We start from the raw sequence: 25,595 nt of genomic DNA on the forward strand, positions 1-25,595 counted from the left end.
ATAAAGACAATCTCTCATAATATTCTTTACAAATTCATCTTACAACAACAACAAAAAAAAAACAGAACACATGAATGAATGAACAATGCCTCTGTTGTGACAGTGGAACACAAAAGCTTTGCCCTCCCAACATTTGACTTTAATCTAACGGAGAGACCGAAGGAAACAGAACGTCCTGTACTCTGCAAAATTAAAACATTAGCTCCTGAGATTCTCCGTGGACTGAGTCACTGTTGTGACCTGTGATCATGTCGAAGCTGAAAACTTCACACAATCACCTTTTACCTCTTCTTCTTTGACGTCTCATGATCGGAAATAAAAGAAAAGGGAAACAAAAAGATGTGTATAATGATCTCATGTTCACACAGAGGCATTTACAGACAATGACGACGACGACGACGATGGGGGGGAAACTTTGGTGAATGCAGAAACAGCTCATGATACCTGACATTTTTAATATTGCTTTTGATTTAAAAAAAAAAAAAAAAAAAGTATGAACAAATAATCACCGACTGAACGACCATGAGACGCACGGAGGAAAAGAAAAGGAAAAAATGCTGCAGATGAGGACAGATGCTTTATGGCTGGCACTATTACACTGTTTACATTGAACACCATCACCCCCTCCCCTCCCTATATTAAATTTATACACAACAAAGTGAAGTCAAAGGGAGGCAGTTTTTTTTATAATCTCCATCATTCCTTCCGTCTCATAACTTCTTCTCTGCAGCCAGAGATAAAAGTTCAACAGTTTTTTTCTTCTTCTTCTTCAGTCCTCGTAGCAGATGCAAGATTTGGCGTAGTTTTTTTTGTGGGGACTTTTTTTTTTTTTTTTGACAAAACACGTTTCCATCTGTTAGGTAGATCTGTTTTTTCTGTTCTTTCGCCAAACGTCCCCAGTTGACATATCGCTCAAAGACAGTCCTCCGTAATAATCTGTCCTTTTTTTTGTTTTTAAACTGCCAAGGAATACGAGGAGAAATCTGTTAACCCACATACATTTCCCCCAATTCAGTTTTTTTCATCATCTTTCTCGCTGCCTAGTGTCCGTTGGCCTCAGAGGCCGAGGCAGGGGTGGAGGGGGTGGAAGAGCGGGAAGCGACCGAGGCCTTCTCTCCTCCAGGACTGGACACCGAAGGCACACTGTCGGCGGTTTTGACCCCGGGAAGACCGACGGGAGACACGCCGGCTGCTGCCGCCGCTGCTGCTGCGGAGGCCACTGCGGCCGCTCGGCTCGCGGCGATGGCGGACATTGGTTTGGGTTGAGCTTGAAGTCCCGGGCTGCAGATGAGGTGATGCCTCTCCCAGTCTTTGTGCTGACAGAACGAGCCGCAGTAGCGCGCCGCGTTGCAGCCGCTGCACGTCTCGCTGGCTTTGCGCCCGCAGTTCCAGCAACACTGAGAAGGAAAGGAGAGAGAGACGCGCGTGTGTCAGATTTGTTGCGTTAAATGAGCCATTTTAACACTTATGTAAACTTTTAAACGTAAACAAATCTGTCAGATGAGTTCACACGATGCTGAGTAAAGCCTGTCGGCTCCATATGGGCTCCTTTTGTGTTTCTCAGTATTGCTAGTGTTTGCATCCCATATTGCCTTTTGCCGCATACAGGAAGTGATTAGTTTTATGTCAAAGACAGATGGAGGCAACAGCAATGCTGTGGCAGTAAAAGTGACAGAGATGCAGACAGGTGCGAGTCTGACTAAAAAACGCAAAAAAGCACCCATGAAAACTTCATAAAATGCTCTTAAAAATCCACTTTTTCCGCACTCTCGCCCACCCCTATACTGCCACTGTATACACGCCGTTGTCAGGTCTGATAGTATTGCTTGACAGGACGCAGCATACAATTAACTAGTGCTGGGCACGATTGTTAAAATGAGTCTCTACAGTAACGCTCAACTTTAAAAACAGAGGCACACATACGCAGTACACAGGTACGCTGGTTACTTGTAGCTCTGTTCTTTTTGTTTAATAAACACACCGCTCCAATTCGACTATGTGTGCGCTAAAGGAGCTAACGGAGCTAGCTGGTAAAACGGTGCCTGGACGTAAAACTTGACGTCCCGCTCTTCTTTTTCCGGTTAGTCGTCATGGAAACAGAATAACGCGCTCACTTGCCCAGCGCTACAAATAACGTCACAAAATCACAAGTTACCCACTGCAGAATTAAAACAGCATTTACTGTATTTCCTGGAAGCAACGAAAGGAACCGAGTTAAACTATAATAACATTTGAGGTTCATACTGCAAACACTTATTGAGTTATTCTGTAGCTATGTAGAAACTTTAGCGTCTACTTTCAGCCACAGTTAAGGTCTGTACGTCTGGAGAAGCTTCAGCGATAGTGGGCTACAGTTTGAGAACATGCTCTTATCAAAGCCTGGGAATGTTGGTTGCACTTTTCTCTGAGGTATCAGGATGTGAAGAGGATTTCCCGCAGTACACGCTCCATCTATGCTCACCTCGCTGGAATCCTCCTGTTCGTTGATGACCATGATGGCGTCTTCTTGCGCCTTCCTCTTTGCGTCGACCAGAGTCTTTTCCATCTTCGCCCTCTCTGTGGCGATCATCTCGAAAGCCTTCTGCTCGGCCTCCGCCACCGCTTTCTGCACCTCGTCCATAGCCTGACGCTTGACTTCGTTCACCGCTTCTTCTGCACAACAGGGGGAAAGTATTTCATGTTAAGCTCAGTTTGGCACTGGAGATGCATTTCTCTCCAAAATAGTCGTGTTGTTTTTCCTCAGTAACCTTAAATTACTGCTGCTGCGTAAGTATTCATTACGATGATCCTCGTCTTTAACGACAAGACGACCAGTCATTATTTGATTATGTGGTATTCTTACCAGCTTTCCTCCAGATCTCATCGGTAACATATGCCGAGCCTGGCCGCGAAGCAAAGTCTCGCTGGGAGTCTGCGGGGAAAAACAGAGACAGAAGCAGAGACGTCAAACACCTGTCGAGGCTTACAGAGAGATATTAAGACGATTCAATGTTAAGAAAGAGAAGTTCAGCTTAGCGCAGAAATGCAGCGGTGAAATATTTGCAATGTAGTCTTTTATTTTACTGTTCAAAAGTTTGGGGTCACTTCGAAATGTCCTTATTTTTGAAGGAAAAGCACTTTTTTTTTCAATGAATCAGAAATACACTCTATACATTGTTAATGTGGTAAACGACTATTCTAGCCGCAAACATCTGGTTTTTCGATGGAATATGTACATAGGTGTATAGAGGCCCATTTCCAGTGTTCTAATGGTACATTGTGTTTGCTAATCATGTTAGAAAGCTATTGGATGATTTGAAAACCCTTGAAAACCCTTGTGCAATGATGTTAGCACAGCTGAAAACAGTTTTGCTGAATTATCTTTTGAATAAAAATCATTATTTCTAATCTTTTCAATGTCTTGACTATATTTTCTATTCATTTTGCAACTATTTTGATGAATAAAAGTGACTTTTAATGGCAAACACAACAAAAAATATTGTATAGGTGACCCCAAACTTCTGAAGGGTAGTGTATCTGCACATCCAGGCCAAAGAACGTGTAAAATTGCCGATTATCTGCCGAGTCTTGAAATCTGCAAACTTCAGGGAGGAATGTGTTTGGCTTGGAGGGGATGGCAGACGAACAGGCTGTGTCAACATTCTGTCTGTTCCCTCCAAATATCATCTCTCCCTGCGTCTCAGCTCATCTCAGTGTCACTGGCTCATCTCCTCGTGACTTATATCATCCGTCTCACCCGCATTTTTTGTTTTACATCCTCATTTTTTTCCCCTCCTCGACACCAAAAACCTGCATACGCCCTCCCCACACTGTCATCTCCACCCCTCCACCACACACTTTCTCTCTCTCTCTCTCCGCTCGAGCCCAGGCAGGCAGGCAGGCAGGCTTCCCGGCTGGGGGCCCAGATGGCGCTCTGGCGAGAGTCAGCCAGTTCTGAGTCTCGGAGGCTGCAGAACGGCAGGACGGCCCTTCTGTGGCCGATATGGCCGAGGCCAATCCTGGCACTCGTCTGTGACTATGGACCAGCAGGGGGAAGGCGAGGCTTGGCAGTTTAGAGAGAGCAGTGCCAGCGTTACAGCAGACTGCGGAACAAACTGTGGAAGGCACTCGGCTACACCACGGACATGTGACTGTGTGTTGCACTTCTCATTTTTGGCCACTAGGGAGCGTAAAGAGTATCAAATAAAGACTGTGCTCATAGGACCCCTTAATCAGTGTGAGCAACTAACCGATTTCCAACAGTAATGAGGATTTATGTGGCAGGAGTGTAACCCACCTGACTCTGCCGAGTGGGGGCTGTGTGTCTTGGAGAAAGGGGTGGAGCCTGAGCCTCCTTTGCGCGGGTCCTCCTGCTCGCTCGAGCGCCGCCGCCAGTAGTTGAGCTCCTCGCGATCGGACTCCTGGCACCGTCTGAGCACGCTCACTGACCGCCGTGTCTTTTCCACCATGTCCACGATGCAGTTCAACACCTGAGGGAAAGACGGAATAATTACGTTTTTTGTGTTTATGGAAGAATCGCATCATATTTCTGAGCAATAATAGCAGTTAAAAATAACTGATAACACTTTAATGCTATCATGTAACTAAATTTGAGCTGCAACAAACGATTATTTTAGTAATCGTTTGTCAAATTTGGATACGACGATGTTCTCGAATGTCCTGTTTTTGTCCACAAAACAAAATGATTCACTTTTAGTGATTTCTTTGTCGTGTGGTGAAGAAGATATTCACATTTAAGAAGCTGGAACGACCAGAAATCTTGTTTAAATCGATTAATTGTTTCAGCTCTTAACAAAATAAACCAGGATCTGAGGCTTGTGAGACAGTAAAAACACTGCTTTGCCGAGGAACGCAACGAAAGAAACCATATTTATTTTAAATTCTCTCTTTATCACAACCCATTAGCGGCCGTGTATCCGTCTGCAGACTTACGTGGTCCAGATGCCTCCATTCATCAGCCCACTCTCGGTCTGTCAGCCTGTGGTCCACCGGCTCCTCGCGGTAACCTCCATTAGTTCCTTTATTAAAACACACACAAGATAAAGCACAGGTCAGTGTGAGTGACATTCATCTCAATCTATATAAGACAAGGCAGAAGTGACAGTGAGTGAGTGAAAGGCTCTGACTTTGATGAAGATGACATGAAAAATAAACTAAGATGAAATAGCTTTATTCATTTGTGGCGTTAAATCAAAAGTGACAGCGGAGAGACATGACTTTACTGTCTTCCATTAATAACGACAGGAACTGGGTTAAAGTTAATGAGGAACAAAGAATAAAAGACAAAAAAGATGTGAGAAGGGCCAAAGGGGAATATAACAGAGAAAGGTGGGGTTTTAAAGAGAAAACGAGAAGCTCTGTGATGCAAAACAGACCTTTTGGCTCCCAGAGCCTGCACACATCTGGAAGTCAGCTGTCAACCACACACACACACACACACACATGCACACACACACTCCCCATACTTCTCCCTTAGCACCTCCCCTCCTGGAGCTCACAGCATTCCAGTAGGGAGACACTCAGGCTGAGTGGAGTGGCTCCACTTCTAAACACAACCAGCCGCTCTGACACTCACTGTGGACAATTACAACCGCTAACCACACACACACACACACACACACACATGCACGCACAGTACACTGATGCACAAACGATTCCAGTCGCTATTACACAATACTATGACTTAAGCAATATTTAATTATACATTCAACAATAATAACAGTTTGTGCTCATGCAGAGCATCCAAAACATGTCTGTACACAGACGCCGAATTCACCCTCGCACAAAAAAAAATAAACCCACAATCTTTTAAAACCCCCGGAGAAAGAAACGACCGACAAGAGGCCACATGCACACTGGGGCTTGTTGACAAGAATAATGATTCCCACACACACACATACACATACACACACACACACGCCTTCCTCTTAACCTCTCCTCCACTCCTGGTTCTCATCAGTGTTCATCAGTTCAAAGCCATGCGGACTGTGTGTGTGTGTGTGTGTGCACGTGAGTCAAGTGGCGGCAGGCGGGCGGGAGGCTGCCAGGGACTTAGACCTCGTAAACACTGCGCCCTCTACCTTGAACGTATCAAGGTATGTGTCTTTATGTGTGTGCGCGCCCTGTGTCTCTGTGAGCTACTGCTGTTTCCACTGTGTGCTGACAAGTCCCGAACGGTAAGGGGGCAAGATATACACCAGAGTAGATCCCCCGACCCTCGCTGCCTCGCTGGATAGTATAGTATGGCACTGTTTATACACGCGTGGACGCAGGAGACATATGTGGGGGTGGCTGTCCAAACACAGAGACCACCCGTTATCGCACGCTGATTATGGCGTGTGTGTGCGTTCGTTTTAACATGCCTATTTATTTAATAAATGCCTTTTCCAGACACTGCTGTGCAGATCCAGACTAAAGGTACACTACCGTTTAGAAATGTCCTTATTTTTTAATTGAAAAGCACTTTTTTTTTTCAATGAATATAACATTAAATGAATCAGAAATACACTCTATACATTGTTAATGTGGTAAACGACTATTCTAGCTGCAAACGTCTGGTTTTTCATGGAATATCTACGTAGGTGTATAGAGGCCCATTTCCAGCAACCATCTCTCCAGTGTTCTAATGGTACATTGTGTTTGCTAATCGCGTTAGAAGGCTATTGGATGATTAGAAAACCCTTGAAAACCCTTGTGCAATTATGTTAGCACAGCTGAAAACAGTTTTGCTGGTTCTTTTAATGAAATCTTGTCAATGTTTTGACTATTTTCTATTCATTTTGCAACTCTTTTAATGAATAAAAGTGTGACTTTTAACGGAAAACGCAAAAAAACTGTAGAGGTGACCCCAAACTTTTAGTGTACATATAGCCTATTTCATTGTGATATCATATTAATATGCCAGTTATAAGATATCCTGTATTAGTTACAGAGCCAGACTGACATCTGTGAAAAAAGGAAGAGCCAACATGGCCGGGGACAGATGGAGCAGATGTCGTGTTACACGTCACGCCTGTTTCTGCAAAGCTGACATTCTATCTCAAAAACAATGCTGACATTTGTTACAGCTCAGTCCAAATAAAAGAAATGCTTAACTTGTCATCACGTTGTCGCCAATAATGTGAAAACACAAAAAAAGATTGACTGGGGGTTTGTAATCACATACCAGGAAGTCTAGGTCTGTCTTTGAGCTCGCGGATCTCCAGCATGCGCTGGCTGTGCTCTCGGTGCAGGATGTGTGGCGTCGCGATGTCGTCCAGGGCGTAGTGCTGCAGGGGCGGAGGGGTCGGGTGAAGCTGGGTGCTGAGCGGCAGCGGGTGGGCGGGGCTGTGTCGCGGCGCGGGGCTGATGGTGCAGATGCGTTTGGCGGCGGGCTCCATGGCTACTGGTGGGCGTTCGTGGAAACCGTTCTCTTTAGCTCTGGAAAAACAAAAACAAAACTGCATTTAATTTTCAAATTAAATCAATGCATAGAAGAACGGATGACTAAGCTGTTGAGCTTTCATGTCACCTGTTGGGGCTGTGTCTCTTGGTCGCGGCGTCGGAAGGCTCCATCAGCAGCTCGGAAGAGTCTGGAGAGGACGCCAGCGTGGTGCTCAGGAGGAGGTGCTCATGCTGGGACAGGTACTGGGCTGGAGTTTGCTTGGCTGCCCGTGCACAGTGGAGCAACTCCCTCTGCAGCAGAGGTAGGTTTGCCTGGGAGAAAGAAAGAAAGAAAGAAAGAAAGAAACGTTCACTTCAAATTTGCTAAATACTCAAAAAAGACAAGCCAGACAAAGACAGAATACTCATTACAGAAGAAGACCAGATTTATTCCACACAGACGACTAAAAGAGAGTAAATCTGCCTCCTTTGGTAGATCCTTGGCTGGGACAGGGTTTAAAGAGAGGGGGGGTACTGACTCCTTGAGGTCTGGCTGCAGGGCTCAGTATGAGTCTGGGTGTTGTTCTGCGGCTGCCTCCATGGTGGCTGTGGTTTACCTCCTTTCAAATAAAAAAAAAAAGGCTCCATTTTCTAAACTGCTGCTGAAGCTGGTTACAAACCGCTGGCATGCAGCTAAATGCAGCACAGCAGAGACATTCAGGGACGGAGAAGTTTACAAAGTGAAAAAAAACATTTCAAAAACAGACTCTGCTTACTCCCCCAGTCATTCCTTACCCTTTTTCTTTTAATATCTATCAGTGAGCGCCTCGGTCGTATCTTTGCATCTCACTGTTCCTTGCTTTTCCCTAATTAGGAACAGAATCGGGTGTGTTTGCAATTACGCCACTTCCTCACTCCCTCTTCTCGGAAAAACCCGGCTAAAATAACCAAACCATTCTACTTCTTTTAGCGTCTTCATCTCACGTAGCGACATTCAATCATTATCTTGTCGATTCTGTAAAGCTGGGCCTCTTTCTACCCCTTCATTCGTCTGTATGGCATTTCTCTGACGTCAACCTATGGATGCTGATATTTCTGCGGTACAGTCTGTCTATAAGGTCCATGTGCTCTTTCTTTCTTTTTCTCCCACACTCCTCTTCCTCCCTTCTTTCCCTGGGGCCCCAGCCAGTGGACACATGTGCTGAGTGTCAGTTCAGCGGCCAGCCCTCCGGGGTTCAGTGGGGCGAACGCGAGATCGGAGGCGCCTTGGCAGCTGAACGCTCTTTTAACGGGACAGCGGCTCCATATGGCACGCTGCATTGTGGAACCCATAAAAAAAAGGGAAGGGAACACTTTATAGGCATGTTTCACACTTCCCTCTCTCCTCTTTACCCACCTCTCTCTCTCTCTCTTTTCCACTTCACCCCCGTGACTTTGTCTCGCTCGCCATTCTCTCAGGAGTTGGCATTAATTTTGCGGGGACCCCACCCCCCTCGTAATAAATTGGTAGAAGGAGGAGGGGGAACAGAGGTTTCTTGTCTAAGCACTCACAGACAGACAGCTGGAGGGCTTCCAAAGGTGAGTAAGAGGTAAGTGTGGAAAAGGGGCAGATTTCAACTGCTCTAAGTTACAGCAGCGCAACTGACGGGAGATTTATGGGCTGCTTTACTGAAGGGGGCTCCTAAAAAAGTATACACTTGCAGACTTTCCTGGTTACAAAAGGAGGCTCGAGAGGCTGTTTAGCGCACACACACACTCATCTGTTGCTTGTCAAGTCGACGTGCAAACCTTGATAGCTGCGTTAGGAGCCGCTGAAAAGCAGTTTATTCAATTAGGAAAGTGACACACAGGCCTATTTATAGACTTCTGCGTTGTATCCTGGAGACATGTGTAATAAAGTGTAATGAATCTATTACTTTTCCATCACCATGACTCACAGGCCATAATGTGATTTCTGAAGAAATTGTTCAGATCATCCTGACTGAGGGGGAACGTTGATGTCAAGGACCTCCGCTTTATCTCTTATAATCGTGCGGCAGAGGCGATACAGAGGACATATGCGAGGCTGATGGGGAGGTGATATTTTCAGCGTGGCTAAATGATTCCAACATGTCACAGGCAACAAGGGAGGAATTAAGAGAAAGAGGCTGAAACTGTGTTTACCTTGAGAAAGGGAATAACAAAAGGACGTAAGGGGAAGTTGGTCGCCTCCTGGAGCCGTGAGTGAAACTCCTCAATGGTAACTGTTGAATTCTGGGAGACAAAGGGAAAGTGATGTTTGAGATATTTAACCATCTAATCGATTAATTCTTTAACAACATACACTACCGTTCAAAAGTTTGGGGTCACCTATACAATTTTCCATTAAAACTCACACTTTTATTGATCAAAAGAATGGGGCAAAATGAATAGAAAATATAGTCAAGACATTGACAAGAGTAGAAATAATGATTTTTACCTGTGCTAACCTCATTGCACAAGGGTTATCAAGGGTTTTCTAATCATCATCTATAAACCTATGTACATATTCCATTAAAAACCAGACGTTTGCAGCTAGAATAGTTGCAATATCCATACCATATTAACAATGTAAAGAGTGTATTTCTGATTAATTTAATGTTATATTCATTGACAAAAAAGTGACCCCAAACGTTTGAACGGTAGTGCACTTCAAGATTTGTTCATTTTGTACTGAAAAAATATCTTACCACGAGGGCCAGAACAAGGCTTCGAACGCTGTCTCCAATCTCTGGAGAAATGTCATTGCCAAACTGCTGCAGCGTGGTCAGGAAACGCTTGAGTTTGCTCAGCTGGCGCGCTCCACAGGTGGCAGGCAGCTGCTGGTTTGCTAGCGATGAGGACGAGGACGAGGAAGGTCCATTGCTGTAACGCTGCGGCGGAGACGGCACTGCGTTCAAGGTGGGCGGGGAGTGATGGTTCCCATTAGTCACTGGGTTTAAAAGGAGAGATGAAGACAGCGAGGGGGTTAAGATGATTGATTCTAGCTCAGTGAATCACTTTAACTGAATATGAATTAATTCTTGGAGGTGAGAGCAACATAACGCAGATAATCAGAAGCTTAGAACAGAGTTTACGTGTGACCCCTTACATGCTGTGGTGGAAAAAGAGGCGGGTCGTGGGCCGCTGGGGTTGACAGAAGGCAGGGGTGGCATCGTGGAGCTGCTGCTGCTGCTGGGGGCTGATCTGGAATGAGTCTTAGCATCCACAGGAGAACCGGGCATGGCAGGGCTCTTCTTCTCTCTAGTGTCTGCAGGGAGGAGAGAGGAGAGGTCAAAAAAAGAGACACTAACTACAACAATTTACACCACTTTTTCTGCACACAAACATAGAAAAGAAATAAAGGAATTTAAAGCCAATTGCTGCATCAAAACAAAAACAAATAACCCTATTTTAATGACATTGGGAAAGCAGCATGGCATCATGTGAATTGTCATGTTTTTGTTGGTTCCCCTTGTGCTTTTCACACCAGAAAGCTGCACAAATATGAATAAAATGGTAGTTGTTATCTATTAGTGACACATACACACTATGAAATGAAGACAGTGAAGTTTGCCCTGAAAGCAGAGGCGGGAAAAGACGTCATTTAAAGGCAACCAAACTGTCCGTTACAGTGACAAGAAATACTTGTCAACGAGTTTAAATTCTATGGAGTTTAAAGAGTGCTGGAAACATTTTTGGCCAATATACACTACCAATGTTTTTCGAGGGTTTTCTAATTATCCAATAGCCTTCTAACGCCATTAGCAAACACAATGTACCATTAGAACACTCGAGAGATGGTTGCTGGAAATGGGCCTCTATACACCTATGGACATATTACATTAAAAAACAGACGTTTGCAGCTAGAATAGTAGTTGTTTACCACATTAACAATGTATAGAGTGTATTTCTGATTCATTTAATGTTATATTCTTTGAAAAAAAGTGCTTTTCCTGCAAAAATACGGACATTTCTAAGTGACCCCAAACTTGTGAACGGTTGTTTAAGTACACTACAAAAGAATATGCTACATCAGTCTCATTGTTTTAGATACTTGAAAGCAGGAAGTGTTCCATGTTATATCATTAACTCACAACCGCCACTTTAACTTTATCATCTCAGTGGTTTATAAATCAATGTGAAAAGCTACAGGTCCATAGTCGCACAAAAGACACGCCCGCCCCTCGAAAACCACTTCACATCATACAACACATACTAAACACCCCCCCCCCACCATCCCACCCCCGTCAATGAGCCAGATGTCTAAAGTTTAGCCCCTCACTCCCCAACTATTCAGATCAATAACAGAAGAAATGCTGAAGAAGGGCTATTGTGAAGCAGAAGAATGCCCCCTCTTTGAGCTCCCACACAAAATGCAGGCGGGGACACGGGGAGAAAGGGACGGGGCTATTTCACGCTTTACTAACAAGGTCGGCAAGGCTTTTGAATGTTAAACGCAACTTCTTAATATGCTATTGCCGCTGAATGAGACCACCAGATAAGGGGCTTGAGAGGAGTGTTGATGGGTTGGGAGGGGGGGGGGGGGTGTGGGATCAGAAGCCACCTTTGTCTCCTTGAGATCCATGAAGGCTGGGTCCCCGTCTCCATTTAGAGTGGATCAGACTCTTGTGAGAATAAACGATTAATAGAGCGAGCGCGATCTCACAGGTTACAGGGTTAACAGAGAGCAGCTTTTTAAATGTGGTTTTCATGGCTTTAAGGCTTTGGCTTCAATGGCTCTCTGTAGATCTTTTTTCACAGCTATGAACTCTGCGTGGCCTTGAGCCACAGGAACTCACTTTATAAAGACTTCACTCGGACGGGTTTAAAGCCGTCGGCAGGTTACTCGGGAGAACTCGGGAGAACTCGATTCGACGGCTTTAAATCGAGGAATGTGCAAATTTGTGCGCTAAAAAAAATCTGGGAAAAGTTACGTTCTTTAATAAATAAATAAAATGAACGCTTAGTTACACATTCTGCTGCATCCACTTAGCCCTGTTTGCCTTTCCTAAAGGCTGTTTATGCAATTCATCTGCTATGCCTGTGACTCAAAACAGTCTTAATGTTCATCCACCCCCCAACACACACACACACACACTCTTCCTCAGCCCTGTGGCCTTCCTGCCATCGCTCCACCTGTTCACCAACGCGGGGGGGCAGGAAAGTTGGATCTATGCACACATTTGGACTGTCATACCCAACACACACACAATGTGCCAGTGCACCACAGGAAGCAGCACACACACACACACACACACACAAGAATCTGTGCACACACACTCTATCCGTATGGCCAGGAATTAGACTGACATCTCAATAACAGGACCGACAGAGCATATGGCTTCAATATCAACACTTGCAAACATACAAACTACTTTACATATACAATATATCTGTTTCTGATATAAAGTAGTGTGGCGGGTAAATGTGTTCAAAGGGTTCTTTTAAGGACATTGTTTGCTTTAAAATGCCACACTTCATGGCTCATGCAACCTTTAAGATGTGCATGTGGTCCGTCTTGATCCTTGTCTGAGGTAACATGAGACATCAGGTGTGTGTGTGTGTGGATACGGTGCAAACAGCCCACAGAGAATTGCCTCTGCTTGTCAATTAGACAGCGTACGTACATAGCCGGATGACTCCTTGAGCACCTGAGTCCACTGTATATAGTCACAGGACTGTCAGGGGAGGCAGCTGTCACCACAGCCAAATAACACACACACACACACACACACACACATGAGCAAAGTATACAAAGTGGTCTAATGTCAACTCAGGTGAATATTGGCTTAAAAGGAGGATGTGCAAGGTGTTTGTCTGGTCTAAATGCCACCTGTCAGCTTTGCTCTAATGGAACAAAGGGTACACAGTAAAAAAAAACAAACAACAGACCTATAGATAATGACACCATTTCTGGCAACAATAGTCAGGGAATTCTTCTTCAACCATTTCTGGGCCGCTGTCGTCTTACCTTATCGCGTGTATGTATACATGTGCTCTGTGTGCGAACATTGAGTTCTTTGGTTTCCTACAACAGAAAGGAAATGTGCCTCTGTGCGGCGACGACGACGGCTGCTGTTGTTGTTGCTAGCCAGGTGTTCCCTATTTGTTCAGCTTCAGGTGACGCTCGTCTGCATTTAAACATTCAGCCGGCTTTAATTGCCTCTGCCTCTGCAGGTGATGCAGAATGAGGCAAGGAAAAGACATACAGAGAGAGAGAGGGGGGGGGGGGAGAACAGCGGTGTTGCCACCACTGTTACTGAAAGCAATTCAGCACTAAAATAATGACATCGGAAAACGAGAAGGCAATTATTAAACGCAGAGGTCGTTCACTTAACTGGATATCTAAGAGTGTGATAACAGACTTTGAGTCAGCGCAAAATAAATCACACTTGATGTAAATGTCCATGTGTTTATTAGCCATGTGGTTTACCTCTGAAGTTTAAACTCTCTGTGAAAGGCTGAACGTTGTGAGTCATGAGAGTGTGAGTGTGGGTCCTCGTCCTGCGCTGCTATCATTGACCTGAGATTGTAGATGAAGTGACAGAGGATGGAACACAGACTGGACTCATTTGTTGTTGTTGAGCAAAAAAGATAATTCACACAGCATGTGTCCAGTGCTGCAAGTATGCGACTTCCAAGTGTACACGCATAAAAAGCATCATAGTTAGCGCAATCAATCCTTTTTTTAAATTTAAAATGCATGTTTTTTAATCTATTTATAATTTATATGGATATGGGAACCAGGGTGGAGCATGCAGGAGGAAAACCACACAGATTTTGTCTTACACTTAAGGGCTCACTTTAGTATTTTCTGGAAATCTATCTACATATCTGGCATAACATATTACAGGAATTAAATCTGTATTTTTACATAAGGCTCCTCCAAAAGTAAGTGTGAAAACGGCTGTATCCACCCAACAGCGTCAACAGAGAAACGCTCTGTAAAACGACAAACAGATGTAGGCTATTGACCAAAAATGTTTCCTTTTAAATGCACAGGCATGATCCCCCCGCCTCTACGATCCATAACACATTCTCAACAAGCGGCAATCGCACATTTTCAACAATGTGAAAAGCAACACGTCAACACCAAACGGTTGATAACAGTTAAAATGAAACTATGATGAAGTGAAAACATTATAGGTGAAGTAACAACTGTGTTGTTTTGAAGCCGAGGCCCAAAAAAAAAGACAGGCTAACGGACCTCTTAGCACCATGTTACTGATGGGCACATATTCTCCTCCTCCCCCCACCACCTCCTCCTCCTCCTCCTCCTCCTCCTCCTGTACCATATGGATCTAATCGGCCAAGAGCTGGCCAGCTGGGACCTCCAACAGTCACCTGTGAGAGGGGAGGGGGTGCAGAAGAGACGGCTGGAGCCTCTTCCACTAAGCCACTGCCACCCCCTCCGACATATATACACACACACACACACACACACACACACACACACACACACACACACACACACACACACACACACACACACACACAGTTCTATTCTGCCCTCCCTCCAATGAGAGGGGGAGGAGGAGGAGGAGAGTGGGGCAGGGAGGCACGAGGCGAGTGAATGCAAGCGAGTGGACTTAAATGCCGGGGAGACAAAGGCTGCACCTGGTCCCTGTCGGTCCACACACACCACCATAATACAGCACACATCTGTTCCTCCATCCTGCGCTTTGTGACCTCCCCCCCGCCCTCCCACCCTCCCACCCTCCCACACACACTCAGACACACACACGGCCACTGCACTGACTCCAACACAGCCACGTCCACTAATAAAACAGATCATTCAGCCGTGTTTGGCCGCCGCAACTCTGTCAATTTGCATCGGAGCTGCAACAGGTTTCAATGATTGTGTACGGTGTCAAATTTCCAAAAATCTGTACACGCTCACACACATACACACACACGCGTGTCCTCTCTGCTCATTTCAATCAGCTTAATTCGTGTTATTGCTCTCTTGGGGGCTGGCCCCTCATCAACTATTGCCACGTCACAGTTGTCTTGTTCTCTTCCATGTACGTAACATTTGCAAGAAAATGTAAACCACGTGTGTGTATTATTTCCATTTTGAACTGGTGATAATTTATGTATAATCGCAATAACACATGTACGGTTTAACAAGCAACCAACCAGGGATTAAGGAATAATTCTGCAAATTAGAGGCTCCAGAGTTATAGGAGGAGGGATGCAGGGGAGTAGGGAGCATGGGAGGGAAGGAATAACAAGGATATACTGTTTTTCATTCGGTTTCATCAGGAAGACGAGGCTGCTTGTCAGACTTGGAGCCAGGCTGTTTTTCTTGGCTCTCATTACCACCTTCCAGCCCAGAAGACTGTTTGGACAAATCCCAACATCAATACGGGGAGGTGACGAGGTTGACAGTAAGGAAGGAGGAAAAGAGAAAGATGTAAACACTGAGAGGGTTAGAGACGGTGTGTGTGTGTGTGGGGGGGCGGGAGAAGGAGACAAGGATGAAGGAAAACATGTATGTGACTTCCATTCACACACGTGAAGAAGCACAGATGTGTTCGGGACGACTGAACTCTTCACATTTCCCCCTCCCCGGCATGGAGCGATGATGAGGAGAAGCCCTCGCATAACCTCATCACTCAGTGAGATAATTACAAAAACACTGCTCTAATCCAGCATGCAAAAACAAGAGAGAGAAAAGTTAAGAGACTAAGGATGGAAATGTACTTAGTGGCAGAAAGAGGGAGAAAACTAAGAGGGGACGACAAGGCAGACAGACGTTGTCCATAAAAAAAGTAAGAATGAGCAGTAAAAAGGAGGCTCAGTGATTTGATGCTGGAAGCACAGGAGGCTCAGCAGAGGTTGGACAGTGAGCATGAACAGTGTCCACGTGGACGTGAGGTCAAACCCGAAAGGGGAATGCAAGGAGAGAGAAGTCTCCCTTCAGTCTGACCTCAAACGATTTCACTGGATTTTAAGTATGTGAAACCCAGATTATTACAGTTTTAGCATTTGGAAACGTATGTCTGTATGAGCAAGAACTGAATGTTTAATCCAAGTTTTCTTGCCCTGAAGGCGACTTTTCTTGCTTTTCCGTGGTCATGCTTATTGTCTATTGCTCAGGCAGTTTTGAATTCCTGGTTTCCAACCTAAGCTTGTACCATTTCCTGGTCTCTGACTGGCTGGATTTGGCTGTAGTTATCACCAAATTTGACTCTATTTCCAGCAGCTGGATATTTGATTCAGATTATTTTCTTGGTAAGTTGCCAGACAATCTTGCCAAAAGTCCTAACTTGAGTCGCTCTAGATCGTGTTTATGTCAAAATCCACTTACATACTGTTAATCCCAGACATTTCTAAGCAAACAAGAAGGCGTGCGGTCGGACACTTTGGTCGCTCGAGGGGAACGGTTTCATGTATTTCACACGTGTGCTCAAATTCAGTGTCTGTTACCGGCTCCGCTGTCACTGGTCAAGTGATTTGTGTGTTATTCAGAGTGGCACAAACTTGAAACGCAGACACTTGCGCCTGCGTCACGCACAGCTGGGCCACGGTGGGAAAAGGAGCTGGAAGTGGATGTGTGTCATCATGTGTGAGAGTGTGTGTGTGTGTGTTGGCCCCGTTTGCCAGGTGCTGCGTTTGTCATCAGCTGAGCGGAGAGACGGGACAGTTATTCCTGCGGTAACACACACACACACTCACACACCTGTGAAATGGCCTGCCCGAGGCCCTGTGTGCACAGCACACCCACCCACGCAAATAACGACTGTGACATAACCGGCAAAATTCGGATCTGTCAGTCACGACGAAAGCTGTGACGCCGACACACTTATACGCAGACTCTCACACACTCGCTGCCCTTCTCGGAGGCCAGTAGATTATCTGCATATCTGGTTACAACCCCTCTCACCTCCCCGTGACTAATTGGTTAGCGTGGCCATCAATCACCGTGAGCCTCATAATTCTTTAAAGCCAAGAAATGCCAAATGAAAAACAATCCACTGTAGCATTTAAAGATGTATGACCATTAAAATTAAGTAAGGTTGTCTTTATTTTCCTTTTTCCCATGCACATTTCTTCATGATGTCAGACCTGAGTTATACAGCTCCCCCGACTAACATCGAAGATGTATATCATCGCGTCTGTCTGGAAGATTAGGAGCGGCTGGTTATAAACCATGACAATCGTCTTAACCTGCAGCCAGGAAAAATACTGTGTTTCTCCCTTTGGAGTCGTACTGTACGTACACGGTGTCTCACTCTGAAGATACAGTAGTCCATAAAACAAAATACGACCTCTTGACACGCGAAAAACAAAGTGAACACTAAAACACTTGCTTCAGACCAGGTGTCAGAGGCCTCAGCAGCCAAGTGGCCAGGGCTCTGGTCCAACCAGATGGTGCAATCACCACGGGCCTTACACAAGACATTTACACTTGACTCAGGCTTTTTGACTCTGTCGGGCTTTTGTGTTTGTTCTTCTCGAGCAGCTCACATCTGTAACTAATAGCCAGGTAAACGCAAGTTGATGTACACAATCTCGTTTGAGAAATTCGCTCAGTCGATTCAATTTATGGGCCAAAAGATCCGTGTCTATAAAAGCCGCAAAAACATGTATATACATGTATTACTCATCCTGTACCAGGCTGTGCAATGTTTGTAAAATATGTTGAGGAGCAGGCTGAAAATCCGCTCTAGAAAAACTCGGTAATAACAAATACAACAGTACCAATTATGTACCGTATATACTGTGTGGTGCACGCTGCGTTTTCCCCCAGCGTTTAAAGTGTTACCCCAGTGAGTTAAAAAGCCGAGCAGTAGAACCGGTCACAAGCTCAAACCGTGAAGTGTGAAAGACCAGAGCTCAAAAAGCTGTCGAGGGAGACAGATAAGTAAAAACAAAGAGGCCAGCTGTGCTCGAAACAATAGGGCAGGAGATAGCGGAGGACGAGTGCGTGGTTTTGAAAGTGTGTTTTCATTCAGATATTTGCCAGCAGCACAGAAGAAAACAGACATTCCACAGAGGAGCACCACCACCACCACCACCCATTTCTTGTTCACCCACACAACTAACAAACCAAAGTACATATTTAATTCTGAATTCCTGAGAACCGTACTGGGTTTTGCATTGGGAATATTTACATTTCAGAGAGAACACAATACCAATGTTTTTTTTCCCCATATCTCTGCTATCAAATATAGAAAGCTGATAAATAAATGTGTGTCTGCTAGTTAAGTGCTACACAGCAGTGTTTTTGTGACATTACTACTGTGGAAAAAATGTTTAATCACATTGAACCCGTGGCCCTTGTTACTATATTTCAAATGCCAAGTAGTCTTTTCAATTTATTACGTCTACACTTACACGGGTAATTAATCTGGATTGATTCATTAGAGCGAAATGAGCTGTGGCCATTTTACGGTCCTTTAAGCATGCGCTGGCGATGCTCCACCCCATCAGAAAACACCAGCCCAGTAAATAAAGGCTTTGTCTTGGGTCAGTGAGTGGGTCTCTTGGGGGCAGCCGAGGGTCAGTGGACCTCTGACTCGGGCACTTGGCAGGCACAAGGAGAGCAGCTCCTCCCACACAGTGTCAATGTGGTCTGAAATCAGAGATAGTGGAGGAGGGTGTTTGCAGGTGGTGATGCTCAGATCTACGTCTGCACGCTCACCGACTCACATGCGCACACAGAGCCATTTACATAGTCAGCAGACAGTGTTCCCCCCATAATGAAACAATCTTTCAGTGGGCTACTTGTAGTGATTGAGCAGTTTCTGTTGAGTCAAAGACCTAACCCTTTAATGTCCACACACACACACACACACACACATGTGAGAGAGCGCACACACTCAAACACTGCACCACTCACAGAACCCCTGGGGCCAGATATCACAGTCCTCACAACTGGAACTAATAGAGCGCTTCCTGTATCAAACCATTGAAGCAGCTGCTCAATTCTGTGTGAATGTGTGTCTGCGTCTGTGTTGAAAAGGGGGTCTTCTGTGGACAAATTCTTCTGATAAAAGCGAGTGAGCAAAGGGGTCACGGTGGTCTCTTTCTCTATCTGTTACGGCAACTTTCAGTGGAGAAAACCCACAGCTGGGATTGAGGTCAGAAAGAAAATAAGCTGCAAGAAAGTTATTAAAGACAAGCAACCTTGTACTTCTGCAGACATAATGTCTACAAGACACCTGGCACACACATGCACGCACACTTCCCCAGACACAACCATGCACTTACCACATATGTGATTTAAAACCTCAAAGCGACATGAATCCAAGACTAAAACGGTCACAGGCGCAGTGAAAGAGTAGAGTTGAAACCTTCCAAATCGAGATGGGAGTTTGAAACAATGCAAATAAGTAAAAAAATGCAGTTACGCGTTTCACTGAAATCTTCAGTCCTATTGAAAAACTAATGGAAGTAAAACTACTGAATAAACTAAACTGCGACATTGCGTCCTTTATCATCGCACGTGCACACATATATAGTGCACAAACACAGAGGCACAGGGTACTGCCTGCTGTCAGGAGGGTGACAGTGTCCAGCAGAGCAGACGGGGTCTTTGCTTTAACACTGTGCAGCCGACTGGGCAGGACTCACTCCTATCTGCCTGATAGAGCGGCCCTGGCCTGACGTGACACTAGCCAGGTCTCTGCGCCTGCATCGAGGTCTCATGACCTCCTCCTCCTCCTCCTCCCTTAACATCCTAAGCCACTCACTGTGTTACTGCTCCAGTCACTTATTATGCACAATAATACAGCAGCAATGTGGCATTTGCCCTTTGCTGGGACCCACTGATGTTCCAGTGATGTTGTGCAAGAGACACAGTGAGTTTCTCTCTTCTTCAAAAATTTGAGATACTGTACAGCAGACACACACGTCTTCTCTGCTCAGTTTCTTCTGACATGTGGGGAATAAAAACAGGGGTAATACTATGCTATTACTGTTATTACAGCTGATCACGCTGCTGGGTTTATTTGTCTGGTTATTGTAGTTTTTACACACGGCCAAGAAGATAAGATGGAACTTCTATCTTCCACAAGTGGAAGCAATTTGGGAGTCATGCAGCGACAAGCTGGAATATAACACGCGGGTCCAATTATTATTATTAGTATTATTTTATTTTTTTATCTTTTTACAACCCGACTGACTGATTAAATTGTTAAATTTGAAAATATAGTAAAAGACAGAAACTTTGCCCCCGGTGAGAACTGATATAAGACACAGACGAATGAGCGTCAACAGAACAAAATCATGAAGTTTCTTCAACGCTCAGTCCATGTGGCAACATAGCAATAGCAGTATCATGGGCACAGATTTATCCCTCCTTCGCCATGGGATGAAAAGATGAAGAGATAAAGAGGATGATGCACCATCTGTACAGTACTGAGCAGCTCCAGGAATTAGGCTGCAACACACACACACACACACACATACACACACACACATACATACAAAGGTTTGTCCAACTAGTTGTTGGAACACTTGAATGGTTTCCACTCATTAGTTCAGCAACCATTTTACTGCCTATAGCTATCTTTAGTCTAACATTTAATCCTAACTTAAAACAGAGTTATTATGCAGATATGGATAACTCGAGTCACTGTTAATATCTGAAAGGGACAAAAGAGGTGTACACACACACACACACACACAGTATGTGTCCGTAAATGCACTGTATACATACATAGACATACTCACTCTCGTTTAGAATACATGGTGTTAGCCAAAAACACATAAACAATAGCAGACCTACCTCCTCTCTAGTAGAGTCCACTCTCAGGTCCGTGGAGAAAGTCCGCTGCAGTGACGACGAGGCTCTGCTTTCTTATCCTCTCCTTTCTTTCTCTCTCTCTCTCTGTGTGTGTGTCTCTCTCTTCTCTGTGACTCCACACCTTCATATGTCAGGCATGTGTTTGCATTCCCACATATGTGAGCTGCACTGTGTGGCTTAGGCCAGAGCCAGAGACACAGATGGCACCCAGATGGAAGACAGACAGACAGATAGCCGAGGACGGAAGCAGTGCGACGCTGTACAGTTGAACAACAACAACAACAGCAACTACGACGACGACGACGACGTCGCGCGCTTACTTTCTCTGTCTGACCGTTAGCTTCTCTTTCTCTCTTTCTGTCTCTCGTATAACGTCCTTCACTCCGTTTTTCTGTCACTCCTCTCTCTCTCTCTCTAACCGACTGTCACTCCTCTCTCTACCGCGCTCTCTCCAGCTCTGAATCCGTCTCGCTCTCTCGCGAGCCCTCGCGCCTGAAGCCCCTCCCCCTTTTTCCCACACAAACACTCTCCTCCCTCTGTTGTCCAGTGACGTCACTACCCCCCCCCCCCCTCCAAGCCCCTCCCCCTCCCCACACCAACTCTCCCTCTCTCTCTATGGACCCAGGCCAATCATCCACTGCTGACTGGCTCCATTCAACCTGCATTCACAGCGAAGGACCTTGCAATTAACATAACTAATTGCTTTGGCACCTAAAGGCTAAACAAGAGACAGTGCCAAGGGCGACAAAAGTCTGTGTTTGTGTGTGTGTGTGTGTGTGTGTGCATCTGTATGAGTGCCCGTGTGTCCCGTAGCCTTCTCCTGCTGCCCCTTCAACACAAGTGGGGACCCCCCCCCCTCCACCCCTCCACCCACCAATCCCTTTTTAAAATGTTTTTATACTCACACCCCTCCTTTCTCTCCTTCCCAGACCTTTCTTCCACCGATGCCCCTCCATTGTCTCAGCCCCCTGCATCTCCATATCCAGCTTACACTTAAGGAGCATGAATGAGTTATTCATCACTCACTTGGTCTCATCTTATCCACTATGCGACTCCTCTTCACTGAGTTAAACTTAAATCACCGTCTGATTTATTGACGCTCGGGCCCTGCGCTCAAGTGTTTTGCCGTGCGGGGACAATAATGCGGGTTAAGATAATGGAGCATGGGGGGGGGGGGGTTAAGATTGGCGCCGGGCCTTTATGCTTTATTCACTGCACTTTATTATTCCCCCTCCTCGAGTTTACTCCTCGGGAAAGCAGCGAGGGTGACGGGACGTCGCACAAGTTCATTCATCCAAGTGTGTGTGGTAAAACAAAAGTGTAATCACTTACTTATGACAGTGTCAGACTTGGCTGCGGAAGCAAATGTTGGATAAACACAGAGGGTTCATTATAGGGGAAGGTGACACTTCTTTTTACTGTCACCTTAGGTACATGTATCACACACAGGTTTAAAATGGGATATCATATCATATATATATATATATATATATATAAAATGAAATACTGAATAACCACCATAATAACCTCCATCTCCCCTCCTCTCTCCTCCTCCTATACAGGGTGCATCTGGTCAGCCAGCAGGCTCAGAGGCAGGGCCAGGTGGCTGTGAGAGAGGGAGGAAGAAGGAGGGGGGGGGGTGCAAAGATGCAGAAACGAGGAGGGACGACGACCATCTGAAGCTCCACATATAATGTAATCTACATGCTCCGTTAGGGATTATATTCATGTGACACTCCCGATGGACAAAGGCCAGAAGGGGGGAATGGATTTAAATGGTATGTGTCTAGGTCCCAGGATAAGCGGAAGAAGATGGATGGATGGATGGATGGATGGATGGGTGTCTAGGTCTCAATGTGACTTTTGAGTAAAATAAAGGTTCAATTAAATAAATTAAAAAAACTCAGGTGTATGAGAACAACAGGATGTTACCGAACGGCCCAATAATCCTTGGCTGGAAATAATGGTTTGAATAATTAGCTTAGTGTTATATATACTATTATATATACCTACGTTGACTGTGATTCTTTTTGATTCTTTTTTGTGGCATTGTTGCATTTAAGTTACTGTTGTAAGTTACTGTTGTATGTCTTTTTCCTTGTTTGGCACTTTGTTGCATTTGTCTTATTTGTTTTTTTTAATTTTAATTTTATTTTTGTTTTATTTTTATTTTAATTTTTATTTAATTTAATTTTATGTTATGTATCTTTTAACTCTTGTACATCTACACTTTTACCTCCCAATTGTTGCACAATAATTTCCCTCGGGATAAATAAAGCATCTTGAATCTTGAATCTATGTCAAAAATAAATATGGCAAACCCCCAACACGGTGTTCTGGTGCCAAAGGATCAAACCAACACGTGTTTGGGCTACAATTTCACAAGATAAAATAATCGAGAAGATGTAATAAATGACAGGTTTGTCACAACATAACATAATCTGACCAAAAAGAAAATGTCACACAACATTTACAGCAGCTAATGAGAAAAAAACGAAATACAGATCATTGTATTTCGGGGTGAGTTATAAAGCGACGGATGCTTCAGGAAATTAAAAAAAAATGTTAGACTCAAATCTCTGCGTCTACACAGGGAAACAGACCGTCCTGTGAAAATAAGTCGTGCAATGGAAAGTCAGCAATGTTGTATGTGAGGCTTCCTTTTACTGTACTTGCTTTGGCCTCATGCAGCTGTTTGCCATTGTGTGCAGAAGGAGAGAGAGAGAGAGAGAGAGAGAGAGAGAAACAAGGGTATGCAGCATCTGTTTCTGTTCACATGCTCCCTCACCGAACTTCCACTTTTAGAAAACGTAAACAGCCTTTTTTTTTTTTCCTCAAGAGCAGACAGAAAAAAAACAAGAAGGCGAGGGAAGAGGGGATTTTAAAGATCTGATGATTGAGTCGGACTAAGTGATACAACAGCAGCCCCTAAAATCAGAACATTCTATTTATGTGCATAGGGTTTAAAACCACAACAAAAACTGTAAAGTTACAGCATGAATGTACCCCAGTTTAGACATTAAACACCAGTTTTTAAAAGTCTTTTTCCAATGTCTTTCATTGTTTTCGTAAAGAATTTCATATATTTTCATATATCTATGAATTCTGTCCCCCACCATCAATAGTCTGATGCTTTTCCCATTCCATAGTGCAAGGCTATTCAACTTAAGGCCCGGGGGTCAAAACCGGCCCTTCAAGCAATTTGGACTGGCCCGCGGTCCATTAATCCATAAACAATGAATGTATTATTAAAAAAGCCAATAAACCCGTAACTTCGCCTATTTCTGGCACTTTGTGACACTTTGCGTTACTTTTTGTCACTGAGCAGCAACAACAATTATCCATTATGACAAACGCTCAATGAATGTTGAGTCTATGCAGTTTATATGAATTATCTGTATCGTTAAGAAGACCTAGGTACACGACCCAGTTGGAACAAGGGCCTTTCTGCATGGAGTTAGCATGTTCTTCTTGTGTGTGTGTGTGTGTGGGAGTTTTCGCTAGGTTCTCCGGTTTCCTTGGGGATTAGGCAAATTGGACACTCTAAATTGACCGTAGGTGTGAATGTGAGAGTGGATGGTTGGAGCTCTTCTGATGGACTGACAACCTGTCCAGGGCGTACCCCATGCCTTTTGCCCCATGTCAGCTGGGTTTGGAACCCCTCCGTGACCTTCATGTGGAGGATACAGTGGTAGAAAATGAGTATCCATATTGTTGCTATTTTTTAAACCATCAAACCTCTTCATTTCGGCCATCCCTCTCTATTACCATCTTACCAGCACAGTCCCCCTCCCTCTCCCTCGCCGCTTCCCCTCCATCTCATCAGTGTTCCGACTCGTTGTTGGCTAATCTGATGCAGCCACAGATTTCCCTGTCTGATCTCGCACTGCCACATTTTCCATTACATCTTCTGCAGCACATTTATCTAATATGGACGGACGCGCCATTTTCCAGGTCCACGTCCGTCTGGAGAAACTGATTACTGTAAGGGTGAAAAAAAAGAGAGTTTTGGATCACAAAAAATGCTTGTTTCTGGTAATCAAGGTTAAAGTGATAAATGGTCGGAAAGATGTCTTATAAACAAAGTTTGTGAGTATTGGTGTTGTGTAGACATTTTTTCCTCTGTAGTCAAATGTTGCACAAAAAAAAGACATGGAGGAATAGCAACCGTTTTACGATGCTCAGTTAAACCACCTTTTATTGCCTTGAACTAATCTGATGTCAAACACAGATGTGGGTGGCTTCACACCACCAGTATTTATGAAGCGCCGTGTTCAGTCTTGAGGAACAAATAATACACTTCCTACAGAAGGATCAGTACCCATTTTTGACTCTGAAAGATAATGTCACCGGCCTCCGTTCCAGTCGTCAAATACCCAGCGCTAACATGTGGCCTTTGTCTGGGTACAGAGACGATAGTCAATCCCAAGACACATGACACTTCAGTAGACACAGGTTTTTTTTTTTTATCAGCTAG

At 44.7% G+C, this 25,595-nt stretch overlaps 1 protein-coding gene across 1 annotated transcript; it reads right to left on the minus strand.

The window, feature by feature from the left end:
- On the minus strand, positions 1–21,517 carry cbfa2t2 (CBFA2/RUNX1 partner transcriptional co-repressor 2). The gene is made up of 11 exons (XM_083892825.1): positions 21,101–21,517; positions 10,472–10,630; positions 10,071–10,312; positions 9,526–9,615; positions 7,511–7,695; positions 7,166–7,419; positions 4,933–5,018; positions 4,277–4,469; positions 2,843–2,911; positions 2,462–2,652; positions 1–1,397 (listed from the first exon to the last, which is right to left on the minus strand). The coding sequence occupies exons 2-11, from the start codon at positions 10,602–10,604 to the stop codon at positions 1,041–1,043; spliced, it is 1,800 nt and encodes a 599-aa protein (XP_083748951.1). The 5' UTR covers positions 10,605–10,630; positions 21,101–21,517; the 3' UTR covers positions 1–1,040.
- Positions 21,518–25,595: the final 4,078 nt, after the last annotated feature.

The sequence above is a fragment of the Microchirus variegatus genome, assembly GCF_963457635.1.
Source record: "Microchirus variegatus genome assembly, chromosome: 7".
Taxonomy (NCBI): domain Eukaryota; kingdom Metazoa; phylum Chordata; class Actinopteri; order Pleuronectiformes; family Soleidae; genus Microchirus; species Microchirus variegatus.

Coding starts and splice junctions, on each gene's coding strand:
- cbfa2t2 (XM_083892825.1), bottom strand. CDS start 10,604: ATGCCCGGTTCTCCTGTGGATGCTAAGACTCATTCCAGATCAGCCCCC. Junction 5,019..7,165: donor AGACAGACCTAGACTTCCTG/GTATGTGATTAC, acceptor GTTTTAATAAAG/GAACTAATGGAGGTTACCGC. Junction 2,912..4,276: donor CCCCCACTCGGCAGAGTCAG/GTGGGTTACACT, acceptor TTTTCCCCGCAG/ACTCCCAGCGAGACTTTGCT.